General features: G+C 37.1%; 1 protein-coding gene across 13 annotated transcripts in view; it reads left to right on the top strand.

Annotated features, from left to right (window-relative positions):
- Positions 1–15387, top strand: part of DGKB (diacylglycerol kinase beta) — a 500304-nt gene that overhangs the window by 416452 nt on the left and 68465 nt on the right. For 12 of the 13 annotated variants that reach the window (XM_065666235.1, XM_065666238.1, XM_065666233.1 and 9 more), the window contains one exon: positions 3872–4067. In XM_065666235.1, coding sequence (XP_065522307.1) covers positions 3872–4067 — 196 coding nt within the window. Of the gene's footprint in view, positions 1–3871; positions 4068–15387 lie in introns of those variants that run through there. The other variant, XM_065666245.1, reaches the window with a different exon arrangement.

The following is a 15387-nucleotide window of genomic DNA, read 5'->3' as shown; positions in this document are numbered from 1 at the left end:
AAGCTTGGCTTTCATTGATGTCTCATGTTCTGTATATTTCCTTCTGTGTGAGATGCAGAACAAAGTTTGGACACTAAATTCTTACCTTATCCAGAATAAGATATGTTTTTATTTCCAAACTGGAACTGGAAAAGTTGAGTAGAGAAACATAGGTTCTAAAGGGAAAAAAAAAAAATAGGTCAAGATTAAGGATTTTTTTTTTAATGATAGTGTGTCAGTAAACGAGGCTTAAGATTTTACAGTTTAGAGCACTTACTTATACTTTATTTCCACTTCATAAAAAAAAGAAGGGGGTGTGAAGGTATTTATGAGACTAAGCATAGATGCAGTACCAGTGGGGATGGCATAGTCCATACCTGCAACACTGTAAAACCATTGTGGGACCAAAGTGGTACCTTCTAGACCATCTGGTATTAATAGATGGGGGAAAGAAATTTAAATTATCATGTAGTTTTGCATTATATTGCACCTGGTTACGCAGCAAAGCCTTAATCTCAGGTGTTTTAAGGCATGGCTATGTATATTCTTAAGGTGATCTGAAAATAACTGATAAATCAAAGCAGTGTAAAAGACAATGCCCAAAAACGGACTGAGGCCAGGAAAGAAGGCAAAAAAGAAATAGAAGCACTAGTGTTTATTATTAATCTGGGTAGGCATGCACCACATTTTAAAAGTGTGCTTTTATTTTTAGCAGCATTGTTGCATTACTTGAAATAAAAAAATAAAAAAAAAGAAGCAGAACATATATGTGTTTTGTTGTAGCATATGAATGTGTTAGGACAACACAGAGCTACCTGTAGCGCAAACTTCTTGTCTGTGTATGAACAAAAGAAATCCTCCTTTACTAATTCAGAAAGTTCCTTGTCACTGTGGGATTCTGAGGCCTAGTCAAATAATTGTCTTAGTGTACTACCTGCTGTGTTCAATATTGAGTGAAAATGGAAGCCAGACCCTGCTCCATCCTATTTCGCAATTCTTCTTTTATTTAAATAATTCCAGTCAGTTTGGGGGACGCCAGACCTTTATAAATTAACAGCAGGGAAATACCAAAGGTGTCAGATTGCATATTTATCATCTTTTTCGTGTAATACTTAAATATGTATTAAGAAGTGACTGACATAAATTAGGCAGATTTCAGAAGCCACAGGCCGTGGCTTGTAGAGGACCCCCTTCTGCTTGACATTTCATCCTTGTCAAAGATCAAATTATTTTAATTTAGGCTGCAAATTATAAGAAATGAAGACTTCTTTGTGGGAATTCCCTGTGGTAATCTGACTTTTGTTGTTACTGCTGCTTGTCAGTGTGCAAAAGATATAATATGCATGCAAATAAGGTTAAAAAATATGTACTATCTAATTATCCAGCCAGTACATTCCACTTGAAGACAGTGGGAGGCCTGACACACAGTATGTGTTTGATTCATTGAGGCCTGCAGGGTATTTACACAAGATTACTTTTAATTATGAAATTAATATCTGTTTATCTAGAATGTATAGCAGTAAGTGAGCATACACATGAGCAGAATTTTTAATAAAATAAATCATCTTAATATTTAATACATATAAAATGAAGGGACTAAGAATTTGTTCCAAAATAACACTGAATCATAGAGTCGTAGAATAGTTAGAGTTGGAAAGGACCTTAAGATCATCAAGTTCCAACCCTCCTGCCATGGGCAGGGACACCTCACACTAAACCATATCACCCAAGGCTCTGTCCAACCTGGCCTTGAACGTCACCAGGGATGGAGCATTCATAGCTTCTTTGAACAACTTCACTGAAGACCCATGCCTTTTTTCTTGTAAGAAATGGGTTATTAAAAAGTTACATTTTCAAGTAGAGTAGTTGCCACAACTGCCAACTCACTTCCAGGTATGTCTTTTGACTTTAAAGGTTTTCCTATATGAATATAATCCACAGGTTTAACATTTAATTCTTGAAGAGCAAATATGAAATGGAAATCTAATGCTGAAATTGTTCTTTCTCCAGATTTATACTCTTAGAAGAATTGAGAAGATGCCGAGTATGCATTATAATACAGTTCTGTTTTGTAATCTCAGAAAGTTTCAGGGTAAATGAATAATTATGCACAGTTATTTTTGAGTTGTACTTTGCTTTTCTTCTTCAAACATGCAATGAAGTTTTAGGCAGAAAGGAAAAAGTGCCAGTGACCCACAGAGCAGTAAGCTGCAAGATGTCAGTGGACTATTACTGAAGCATGGTTAATTATTTTTCCAGTTGTCTTCCTGATTATTGTGTATTGGAATTACAAAATAAGACCCGTAATCAGTTTTAAATGCATGACTGGTTTCCCTACTGGCTTGCAAAACATTGCACGAGTAGGATCTAATGTTGTTAAAAATATGCTGCTATACACTGTAAGGTGCATGTGACTTGCCAGTATATCTATATATTCTAGCTATGATGGGAGGAATGAAGCTGATCTACCTCTAGCCAAGATACATCCTAGAAAATTTTCTGGTTTAGTGAACTAATAAGCGGACCTGGATTCTTTGCCTTCCACTTGCAGCTTCAGCTGTAGTAATCTGAAGTTTGGTCATTTTATTTATATACTTTTTTTTTTTTTTTTTTTTTTTTTGGTTAATGTAGAGGTTCTGCAGTATTTGCTATACTTCTCCTAATCCTAAAACAAAGTGGCTTGGGAGGAGGACTTGATTTAGCTTGAGTAAACTGTAGTCAGCGAAGGCTAGCTGTGTCCTATCAAGCTAGATACATCTCATCCAATGTATGTCTGTGTTTGTAAATGTTGTAGGCTTCTGCCATCTATGAAGATGATGCAGTTTGTCATTGAACAATCTAGTAAGTTAAGGTCCCTGAGCCATTCTCCTGAAGTGAATACTATGGTCCCTTTTTAAGATATAATTTGAAGCTAGATTTAGCAAAGGAATGTACATCTATAAAATGCTTCTATGTCCAGTTTTGCTATAGAAAGCAGGAAGTATATGCATTATTGATACAAGATTCCGTACAATAATAATTCCGTCACCAAAGGCACTGTCCCATAGAATAAGATTTCTTCTGTGTGTTCAGTATGCCTTGGAAGGCTTTTAGAGCACTGATACCTCTTCTTTGGCTCCATATCCTATGTTTTCCTTTGGCAACAATGCACATTTCAGAGAACTGGTTGATGGAGGTTCTGGGATAAGAAATGCTGTAGTTGTGTCAGGATTTTTTTCATTCGGTTTTACTAATCTTTCCTCCCAGTAGGAGTTACTAGCCAGTCATAGCCCTGTGCTAATGTGCCAGTAGTGCCTTTAGATTGAACTGGTATCTGTGTGGTGTTCTGTGCGCTTAGGGCCTGCTTAGACCTTATTAGTGAAGCTGCATATGCTCTGTATGCAGGGACTTTTATATTTAGTTTCATACGGAAGGGACTCAGGTGTTATAATGACAAGTGTCGTTGCAAAATCATGAGACAGTTTAGTTGGAACACGCAACAAAACCCCTCCAGTTATTGCTACAAAAATTTTTGTAGTATAATTTTTTTTTCTGATAATAGCTGTAATGAAGCTGCAAATATATATCACTTGGGTCAATGAACAGGTATCAGATAACACGACTCTACCAAATGGTGCCACACTTAAGCAATCAAGAGCTGAATTAGAATCATGTTTTCCCTTCTGAATGAGGATTAGTTCCTACCTCATACCTCCTTTCCAGATATAAGTACGTATCTTAGGTGTAAACATTGAGTAAACCTTTAACAGTGTTAAGAATGATGAACTGCCAAAGAAAAATATCTGATATGTAGAACATTCTGATTTTTCTTTTTTTTTTTTTTTTTACTTTTTTTTTCCTCTCCTCCCCCCCCCCCCCCCCTTTTTTTTTTTGTCTTCTCCTTGCTAATCAGTGTGATGGGATTCAGCTAGATTTAATCAATATTTCTCTGGAAGGAATTGCCATTCTGAACATTCCAAGCATGCATGGCGGATCGAATCTTTGGGGAGAGACAAAGAAAAGACGTAGCCACCGTCGGACAGAAAAGAAGAGGTCAGATAAAAGAACAACTGTCACAGATGCCAAGGAATTGAAGTTTGTATGCCAAGGTAGGCTTACAGATTACTATAGGCTATCTGGCTCCGTACAGTCAACTCAGTTGTATAATTGTTCTTGTATTGTCTCTTGACAAGAGAAAGGGAAGACAGTTCTAGCCTATTTCTTTTCTTGTGCATTTAGCTGTTTTGATGGGAAGCACTGGAGCAAAAGCATAAACAAAGATTTGCTGACAATTGCAGTCTGTATACTTGCTAACTTTCCTCAGATGTTACCTGTTAAGCAGACTAAGCACATCATGTGGCACCATTTGCTACTAGGATACTCAGTCTAGGAGTACCTGGAGTTTTTGAAATCAGAAAATGCTTACTGGGCATTTATGATGCTGCTTAATGTCAGTGTGCATAAAATTTGCGGATAATCATACGCTGATTCTAACAGACTTTGACCAGAGGCTGTGGAAAATTACTTTGAGTAGCAAGAGCAAGATGCCTATACGTTTTATGTTACTATACTGTGATGCTCTGCACAATCCCTGAATGCATAGCCTATAGCTTGCCTGCATGGGACTGATCCGTGGGCATTCCAAGGGCTTCTATATTTTCCTGGTGATTTGTCACATTTGCTCCATGAATTTTATTATTAGTTATAACTCCTGAAGAAATCTACAGTAAATAGCAATCTTATTCTACTTTGTAGTATCTGAATGCTATGCATTGTAACACATCATTGCATGTTGCAAGTTCTAGTGTTTATAAAACATCATTCTGTTTACACCAAGAGATGAACAGACCAAACTTTTTATCCTATGGAAAAGAGTATCTCTTGCTTCAGAGTGCCTTGCTGCTGCTCCTCGTTATTCAGACTGAGTAAAGATAAGGACTTTAACTGTCTGAGGTTATTGCGATTCTTTTGCTGGGTTTGGATATCCTATTTTTATATTTCATCAGCAGTAATTTTTAAGTCACTAGCTGTATTGTAATTACTTAATACGTATTGTTGTTTTAATCCAGCTGATTTATCTGGATGACAAAAGTAGTTTTCTACAGCTAGAAGGTTGAAGTAGGTACTAGGACTCAAAATTCCTGTGTGTTTTAGCAATTTGACATGTTCTCAGTATCTCAAAGTAACTTAGCAATACACTGTCAGTGGAAGTCTTTATCAGTTCCTAAGCTTCTGCATACACTACAATATTTTTATAATGTCCTGATGTTCCAGAGATGGAGGAAGGCTACTTAGCAATGGACTTGCCAAAATTTTTCTTTTTCTGTTGCTTCTGAACACAGGGATACAGGACATTTCACTCTTTTTATAACAGTGAAGCAAGATATTATAACACCTTTAATTATTAAAGTTATGTGTGTATTTGATACATATGTAGCGGATACTAACCTACAGACTATTTTTGCTGTATTAGAAGGGCATTGCTACACTTCATATCCTGGACAGGAGAAAATAAAATAATAATTAAAATATTAAAGACTGAACAGAAGATCCTACATTATCTATTGAAGTGTTCACAATGCTAACATTAAGCATCTTACTTTAGAAAAACTAGTCTCATGACTTATTTTCTAATCACTTTATATGCACTGTGGATGGAAGTAGCTTCAACCAAAAAGCAATTTCAAAGCAGGGATTGACTTCTCATATCATCAACGAAACCACCTCTGGGTGTGTGAATAGTATTATTGTTTACATCTACAGAGGCATTTCAGTGTTCAACAGGAGTATGCTTCTTGGATTTCTGAGTTGTCCGTGATTATTGCATTCCAGTTTACAACACTGAGTGTGCAAACTGGATTCCTTTTAAATGGGGGGGAGGTCACATGCTCTGACTGCAAATTGGTGTTCAGTCCATGGAATCGGCTTAAAACTACTCGAAGTAAAGCTCAAAAATTAATGTGTGTACATTTGTGTACATTGGCGAGAACCAACTGGTTTGCTCCTAGTTTATACTGCAAAGAAATGTCTTTTAGCTCTGCTAGCTAAGGTAGGCTCTTAGAGTATGCTTCTTCATATCAGTATTCAAGATTATTGCTGAATAATGAAATTCAATCAATTTTATGTCTAGGCTTCTCAAATAGTTTTGATAAATCTGTATCTGCCCACTGTGAAAATAACTGACTACCTGTCACTTCTAAAGCGTTATGTTTTCTTTACTAGCTTTGTACAAGCAAATCCAAGAGCCTGATACTGTTTAGCTGATTGTTTCCTTAGGCACATTTGGATTGTACGTTTTAGTTTAAAGAAAACATTTTACAAAACACTAATGCCTGGTACAGAAATAGGTATTTCTGTATTGAGAACCATGGTAAATACGTACCTGCTTGCTTGGTTAATGAGTTCCTTTTGTTCCAAATAAAGCATCTAATCACTTGACAACTAAACACTGCACTCCCTAGGAAACAGTAATCAAACATTCTCATGTTTTCATATATATATATGTGTGTATATATATATATATACATATCAGGGGTTTGTGGGGGTTTTGTTGTTTGGTTGTGGTTTTTAATCCTTTTATTGGGACTTCTGAGTGCCATGAACATTCAGTTTTAGTCTTTTTCAATTTCAGTGCAACTGTGAGTTTTTTGAACTGTATATCAGTCTATTCTTGTTGTCTCTCTGCTTTTATGGTTTCTTAAGTTGACCGTAAATACATGAATTGAAGTTTAGTACTCAGAGTTTGAGCCCCAAAAGGGATACTTGCATGGACTAGCAAAAGCTGTCTCCTCACTCTGGGTAGTTTGTTGCCTCTGAGCTTGTTGCATTCCTCTTCTTAGAACAGAACAGGAGGACTTTGCAGACTTCCAAAGAAAAAGAAACTGCTGTGAGATCCTGCTGCTGTCCTCACCCTGCTTTTGTGTATATCAGCTAACCTGAGGCATGTACATGCAACACAACCATCACTGCATAAAAAATGGTTAAAGTTCTGCCAGATCTTTTTTCTTTCTTGCATATCTGTATGATTCAGGAAAGGTGTATTCCTCTGAATTTACTCCCCTCTTTTTTCACCTATTTACTCTTGTCACCTGTTGATACAAAAAAGACTTGTATTTTCCTTGCCCTTCCCATGCCCTCTGCTAGCCAGACCACAATTTGGACTTTGCTGGCCATGAGCCATACCACAATTTGGACTTTAAGTAATCAAATGGACATCTGCTTGGAAAACAATCTGATTATATGTGCATAGTCTGGAAAACAATATATTGAAATGTAGCAATTTAATATGTGCACTATTTGAATACATTCCCTACTTATCTCATTAGGAGCTGTGCATGTACACTAAAGAGCAAAATTTGGCACTGATAGCATATAGGTATGTGTGTCTGTATATCATATTTCTAACTAGTAACTGCCTTTGATATTTTCATATAAAACATATTTGAAAATGTAGTTGTCTGATCAGCTTATAATTCATTGGAAATGAAACCTAATTCAGCTGTAACGTACTAAATATTATCCTAATCTTTTTAACGGAAAGAAATACTATAGTTTTCATTTCAGCTCCTCTGCAGAAGTATAGAGGGTCTTTTGACAAACACTATTAGGGTGAAAAGCAGATCTTTTTTTCCTAACAATTCAATTTTAATTTCTAATTTATTATTACTATTGTACAAAATCAGTGCATTAGCAAAAAATATAACTACAGATATGTTACGATTTGTGAAAATGGATTATTTAATTAGCATTTGACTTCATGAATCTGACACTTGCAATGTTTTCATTTGTTGTTTTATTTTAAAATCTTCTGGTATGTGCATACCTATGACATATCTATCCACAATCAATTTTTTTCTAGTACAGAGTTTAGATATGATTGTGAACTATCCTTGAAAATTAGTTGGACCGGATTTTTGTTTGGATATACACAGATATTCATAAATGCCAAAAATCAGTTCTTTGCAAAGATGAACATACTGCGTAGAAACTAAATTATGAGTTGAGAAACATAAATGTAAATAACTGAGCTACTTGTTGTTTGGAAATTGCATCCAAAACAGAAGTTAAATAATGACAACATGTCTTACATGAAATATATATACCACTTATGTTAAGTGTTAAACAGCAAAATTTTCTTCCACACAGAACTATACTAAATGAAATTTCACAATAAAATTTTCAAACCTTTTGTGACAAAAAGGAATTTTTTTTTTTTTTTTAAATCTCTGTACTAACCTTTTTGCTCAGTGGAGTAGGATTCCTTTGTCATGGATGTTGTTATGCTTTGATTCACTGAAGTTCAGTTAGAGGACTGTCCTGAACTGGAATCTCTTAAAACTTAAAGTCTCTTAAGACTTTATTGCAAATATATATGTAACTTCTTTTTACTTGAGTAGTCCCAGTCTCCTCAATGGACTCCTTCCTGAAGACAATATCTATATACTATAAATGGGTGAAACCTTCAGACTAGAAATACTTCAGCGCAATGCTTTCTTTATTTTGGACGTCATGAGGCACAGGGATACTTTAGTTACAAAGTTGGTCTTCACAGCTTGTTAAGAGCTGCAGTGAGCTATTACTCAGTAACATACCAGACTACTAGATTAATTCAAAACAATGTGCATTCATGTCACAGCACCTAGGCATGGGCTAAACTTACAAATATGATTCAGTAACTCCATGTGGAAATCTCTGTTAATAACTGCATTATGATTTTCTGAATGGAAATGCAGAAGATTTGGGAATGTGTATATGAACAATTCACTACAGTTAAAAGCAGGAGACATGCAAAGACTGTGGAAACCTTAAAACACTTCAAAATATCTATCAGTATTAAGAAAGTAGAAAATACCTTTCTTACTAGATGTCAAATTTCACTTTACAGGGGAGGGGGAGAATCTTATCCCAAGCTTCCCTGTAGCCAGGGAATGTGTTCTCCAGGCAAATTACAAACTTTGTGGGCTATCAGAGGTCTTTCATAAACTACACCCTGGCCAGGCGAGCTCCTTGCTGGTTATAATTCTCTAAATTGAATATTTTGACGCATCATGAATTTCGAGATCTCTAAATATGAATTCATTTCATAAGTTAAAAAAGTTAGAAACTGTGTCCTATATACACAATACATATGCTATATACACTGAATAGACACAGTGTATATTCAGTATTGGTAGATTTAGGTTATTTATAACATGGTACAAAGCATATATAGTGAACTCTCTGTAATATTTTTATTAAATGCTATGGATAATGTGGTGGCTAGATAAGATAGTCACCCTTATTTTGTATCTTTTTTAGGCGGTTTTAGTCAGTGTAGACATTAACACATTACCATAGCTGCTTTCATAGCTTGTCTATGTTAAAACATTCAGCTTACAGAAACAATGTTGTTTAGACAGAGTATCTAAGTAAAATCATTTAATTGCTGCCTCAACAATCCTAGCTAGATATTTTTGTGCACATAAGTATATAGCTTGATAAAAGCAAATAGTGATACAATCTAGTTCTACAAACTTTAGTAATCAGTGTTGTAGTTTATTGGTGTTAATTTTAGAGAAAGAAAGGAAGAAAAAGGTAAATTAAGTTGATCACAGTATCTATTAAAGAACCTGAGATAACACATTTGATGATATTCAGAATTCAAGGAAGCAGAAATATGTCTAACTAATGATAAGCAGTGACTAGATCAGTTAAGACATCAAAGGAAATAATTACACACTGTTCTGAGCTTGGCTCATACTAGAATGGATAACAGGATTGTATAAACATATTTTCGCATTTGAGATAGCTTCCAAACCATTTATGGTCCTTTCTCAGGAACTGTCTACAAAAACTGAGGTATATGCCTCTATCCAAAACAATCAGAGCATTTCTGTTGGAAGTACCTTACTGGGTAGTATACATAAATGATCATATTTCTGTGAAAAATAACAGAAAAAGATCACTGAACCTGAAAAAAGAAGAAACACTGAACACAGTAATAGGAAATATGTTGATGCATTTATTTATTTTTTTTTTTTTTTTAGAAAAAGTGAAGAGAAAGCTTTCTTAGCCAAATTCTGCCTTTAAAAGTGTTAGATAAGCAAAGGGACTGCCATCTGTTCAAATCTTCCTACACTTAAGGAAAAAAGATCATTTGTCTGTGATCGTAAGGCAGAAGTAACGAAAGAATTGTAACAAAAATCTAACATTGGCGTTCTTTCCCTGATGCAAGCAACCCAAGACCTACAACTTGTCTAACACACAGATCAGAAAAATAAGAAACCATGTTTCCTTAAAAAGCAGTAAAATAAATTTAAAAGGGTTGTGTCAGATTGTGTCTACCAGTTCCAAAAAAAAAAAAAAAAAAGGTAAAAGGGAAAGAGGATCCATATATGTGCTTATCTGCCTATTTAAGTAAGACTAATCTCTGACGACATATGTCAAAGCATTTAGTTGAGAAAGCTCAGTAAGTTCAGAAGTTCAGAAAAGTCCATTACTATTTCAATGTAAACTAGTATAAAACTCGTGGAACTTATTTCTAGGATCTAAATTTAGGAAACATACATATGATGAGTTATAGCATTACATGAATCTAAAATGCTTTGGCTCTTTTACCCCCTTAATTTAGTTATATACATGAATGTCTTTGCTTGGAAAATAACAAAAAAATATAATTGTATGGAATTTTAATTTCTTTCCTAAATTTTGTTTAATTGCTCTAAAAATAGCAGCCTTTTTTGTGTGTGGTTTAGCACTTTATTTTCTATCCCTGCTTGAAACTAGGAAGGCAGAGAAATACCATAAAAATAAATAACAAAGTTAACCCTTCTAATCCAGATACTTCTACCAAGTTTAAACATTAGAAAAACAATCCTACATTTATTCAGACTTTTCTTTTTTCCAGTCCAAGCATGCACCATAGCTGTTCTGAACATTTTAAAGCATAATTAAAGTGTTAACCTAAATTTCACATATTTCTATGTGGAGTTTCTTGTTACAATTATGTGAGCTTGTGTTGTTTGCAGTAAATCAACTTCTTGTGAGACCTGTCAGTATCTAAAAATCAACCCTATAGCTAGTAGATAGTCACCTCAAGATGCTTATCCCATGCTCAAATAAGGGTAGGCAATAGCAGTGCTCACTGGAGGTGACTCCATATATTGTAAGTGGAGCCTAAGTAATAGGCCGGGTTAGATGCCTCAGTTCCAGCTGACTAAAATGATGAGACAAATTTCTGCATGTGCTTCATGTGGCAACAGTTCATTTGAACAGTCCTTGGAGCAAGAATGGGAACCAGGCACCACTCTGCCAGATAAGCCTTGCTGAGCTGTGCTGTCTTCTACAGATCTCGTCATAGAATGGTTGGGGTTGGAAAGGACTTTAAGATCGTCTAGTTCCAACCCCCCTGCCATGGGCAGGGACACCTCACCCTGGACCATGTCAACTAAGGCCTTGTCCAACCCAGACTTGAACGCTGCCAGGGATGGAGCATTTACCACTTTTTTGGGCAACCTGTTCCAGTGCTTTACCACCTTCTCAGTGAAGAACTTATGCCTTATATCTGACCTGAACTTCCCCTGTTTAAGTTTAAACCCATTAGTCTGTGCCCTATCACTGCAGTCACTGATGAAGAGTCCAACTCTGGCATCCTTTTAGGCCCCCTTCAGATATTGTAAGGCTGCTATGAGGTCTTCATGCAGGCTTTTCTTCTCTAGGCTGAATATCTCCGGTTTTCTCTGTCATGCTTTTCATGACCACTGTAGTCACTAACCTCCTGAGCAGAAAGGAGTATGGCAGATTTGTCTTCCCAGTGTGTGCAAACCCTGCATGGAGTACAGTTTCAGGTGCTAGGGGCTCAAGCAGGGGAAAACCTGTTGGGGGATTATAGTGTAGGTGATCTTGAGAAATAGGGTGGTATCCAGTGGTGTTATATCCTGCCCTGTCTTTGGTTTAGATTGAATTATTTTGTCACCTTTTAAACATCTGAATTATATGCTGAATGTACATTTCCTTTGTTGCAGCACTCAGCCATTGTGCATTGACTCTTCTGTCTGCTGACCAGCAGTAACTAGCCACCATGCCGGGCATTTTCCTCCATATCTCAAGCACAACTCAGTAGGCAACAGGAACTGATCTCTCACTGAGGGCAGCTGCATGGCAAAGCTCATCAGTGTGTGAGGTGTTGGTCTCTGGCTTTGCTGAGGTCACAAATTCAACAAGGGCAAGGAACCCTGGCTGATTTCTCCCTGTGGAAGCACCAGTTTCTGCAGATCTGGGACCTGCATGAGGCAGGATGCAACTGAGAAATTGCTTCTACTGATACATTAGTTTCCAGGTTTTGGTGTTCTTCTAGAGACTGTGGAACAGAGCGCTCAATGCTGTGATGTGTTGCCACCAATCAGCAGTATCATATCTCTGTGGAGGCAATGATCCTGGGGAGGGAAGAGAGAAAAAAAGGAATTTAGAATTAAACAGCACAGGTTTTCCACAGTAACAAATTCCTACTTCTTGGTGGAGAGGTAATTTTCCTAACTCACAACTTGGATTTTGGCTGTCTGAGGGATAGGTTGATATTCAAATGCTTTTGTCCCGTATTAGCTGATGATGATTATGTGGCCTTGTCTCCTTATTTTTGCTGTATGCACTATATTTACTGGAACAACAGGTTCAGATATCAAGAAGAGGTAAAGGACCCTTTGTCCTAAGCATTTAGTTAAATTATGTGTTATACGCATTAGTTTGTAAGAAAGACCTGCATTCAAACATTTATTTTACCAAGCTGTGCAAAATAGTTCAGGTTTCCTAATAAGCAAACATGGGCTGGACTGTCATGATTTGATGGTGCCATTAAAAATGTCTTTTCCTGTATCCACACGCACAGAGCAGAAAAGCTTTGGGGTATACTCTTTCCCTCTGAATACCTTTATGTTTTCCTCTCTTACCTTTAAGAGGTGCTGTGCTCAGCAGAGAGCCTTACTCATACTAGTAGGCCCATCAGCCTGGGAGATGGAGTTCATAATTTATAACACAGTTTGAATCTTTTAGAAGTATAAGTACAATTCCTTGTTGCTGTGGAATACCAATTTTATTGTTATTAGGAAGTAGTAGGACCTTGAAAAATGGCTTGATAGTCTGATTTGGTTTTATATTTATAAAGCATGTATATATGTTTCTGTGCAATATAGATCATAGTAGAAAAACAATTTCCTTTTATTTACAAGGCAGTTGAGATTGTCATTGTATTATACCTTTCAGTGCACAGAATGTTCATTTTCTTTCAAACGTTATTCATCGAAAGAGGATAATTATGGTGTATTTCATAGACTGCCAGAAGGAAAATGTATCTTTGAAAAGTTTCATTTCCCTTAAGTTGCTCATTTTCTATAGGAAGACAGAGCTATTAAGTAACATACGCATGACAAAGATTGATTAAAATGGCATAAAGGACTATCTTATCTCTAAGTACAGGGATTTACACATATAACTCCTATGACATTAAATGCAGTAGGTGAAATTAACTCTAGATACCATATAAAAAAAGCCCTAGTAAATTGGTTTGTACAGAGAACAAGGTGAGGGTAGGAGGGATGGCACATTAAGCAGCAACGCAGAAGTAGGAAGTTACTTATTGTTTTAGGGTACACCTGCAATGTAGCATCCAAATAATCAAGCCAAGTTCAGTACCAGGAGTATTAATGCAATACTCTTCTGCAGCTCACTTTGGTTACTAAATAGTGGAAACATCACCTTGCTGATGTGCCTGAAATTCTTGTATTTAGTCGACTCCTCAGAGCAGCTCAGGCTCCTCTAGGGCACTCGGGGCAAACTTAGCCTGGGTCTGTCTGACTTGGAACAAGACATATGCCCTAATGTACACCTTGTACAGAGCCTATGGAATACCACAGGACAGGTCTCTGCAGAAGGCTCATATGACTGTTCCACAGTACTCCCTGTACTTAACTCTGCTTTGCTGGGAACCTTTATGAGTCTTGCACCTTATTAACACAGGTAAATGAGTACTTACTTGTCTGACAGCCATTAGTTAAGATGTGATAAATGATAAGGGGTGTGAATGGAATATCCTGGGGTTCTGGGGGTTGTTTTTGTTGGTTTGGATTTTGGGTTTTGTTTTTTTTTCCCTACTCACTGCAGCATTAGTAATAAATACTATTATTCACCATAGAAAAACCGATCAACTTACCTTGGTTTGGTTTTTTTTTGGTTGGTGGTTGGGTTTTTTTCCCCAGTACTGCACCCTTTTACCGGTATTTATCTGCATACAGACTTGACCTTCACTTGAAAACACACCTTTCAGGATGTAAAGCTCTGTAATAAGTAGCTCTTTTGTACATGACAGGAGAAACTAAAATTTGTTTTTCATGAACTATCTTATTGAGTCTGTCCTCCATGTCGGTGTTTGCTTTGACTATAACTTTGCTGTGACATGTCAGGAGCTCATTCAGCATAGTGGCAACAGTATGGTGTGGTCGGTCTAGAACTCATTGCTAACACAGCAGATGAGTAGTTGTTATTTAAAATTTGCTATGCTATGCATCAAATGTGGATATTTGTACAAGAGCATTAGCACTGGACATAAATCCTTTTGGGGGTAATTTGGGGGTAATTCCACCAGAACTATCAGATCTGTAAAAATGAGTAATAAAGTACTGTAGCTTAGGGCAGAATTTCACATTCTCTAAACATTGAAATTTGGATGAGAAAAAAAAACCCCACAAGATTCAGGTAAAAAAGAAAAATGTGTGTATATTTAAAACCAGATACATTCTCTGCTCTCGTGAGATCTCACTTGGAGTATTGTGTGCAGTTCTAGTGTCCTCAACATAAAAAGGACATGGAAATGTTGGAACAAGTCCAGAGGAGGGCCACAAGGATGATCAGGGGACTGGAGCACCTCTCATATGAAGACAGGCTGAGAAAGTTCGGCTGTTCAGCCTGGAGAAGAGAAGGCTGCGTGGAAACCTCTTAGCAGCCTTCCAGTATCTGAAGGGGGCCTATAGGGGATGCTGGGGAGGGACTAATTTATTTTTTTTTGTCTCTAAATTGGAGAGATATCAATATGATGGATGGACCACTCAGTGGATAAAGAACTGGCTGGATGGCCGCACACAAATTGTTGTGGTCAATGGCTCAATGTCCGGCTGGAGACCAGTAACGAGTGGTGTCCCTCAGGGATCGGTGTTGGGACCGGTCTTGTTTAACATCTTCAACGCTGACATGGACAGTGGGATTGAGTGCGCCCTCAGCACGTTTGCCGATGACACCAAGCTGTGTCAGTTGATACGCTGGAGGGAAGGGATGCCATCCAGAGGGACCTTGACAGGCTTGTGAGGTGGGCTGATGCCAACCTTATGAAGTTCAACCATGACAAGTGCAAGGTCCTACACCTGGGTCAGAGCAATCCCAGGCACAGCTACAGATTGGGCAAAG

Source organism: Lathamus discolor, chromosome 2 (genome assembly GCF_037157495.1).
Source record: "Lathamus discolor isolate bLatDis1 chromosome 2, bLatDis1.hap1, whole genome shotgun sequence".
Lineage (NCBI taxonomy): Eukaryota > Metazoa > Chordata > Aves > Psittaciformes > Psittacidae > Lathamus > Lathamus discolor.
This window is presented reverse-complemented; position numbering and strand designations above follow the sequence as displayed.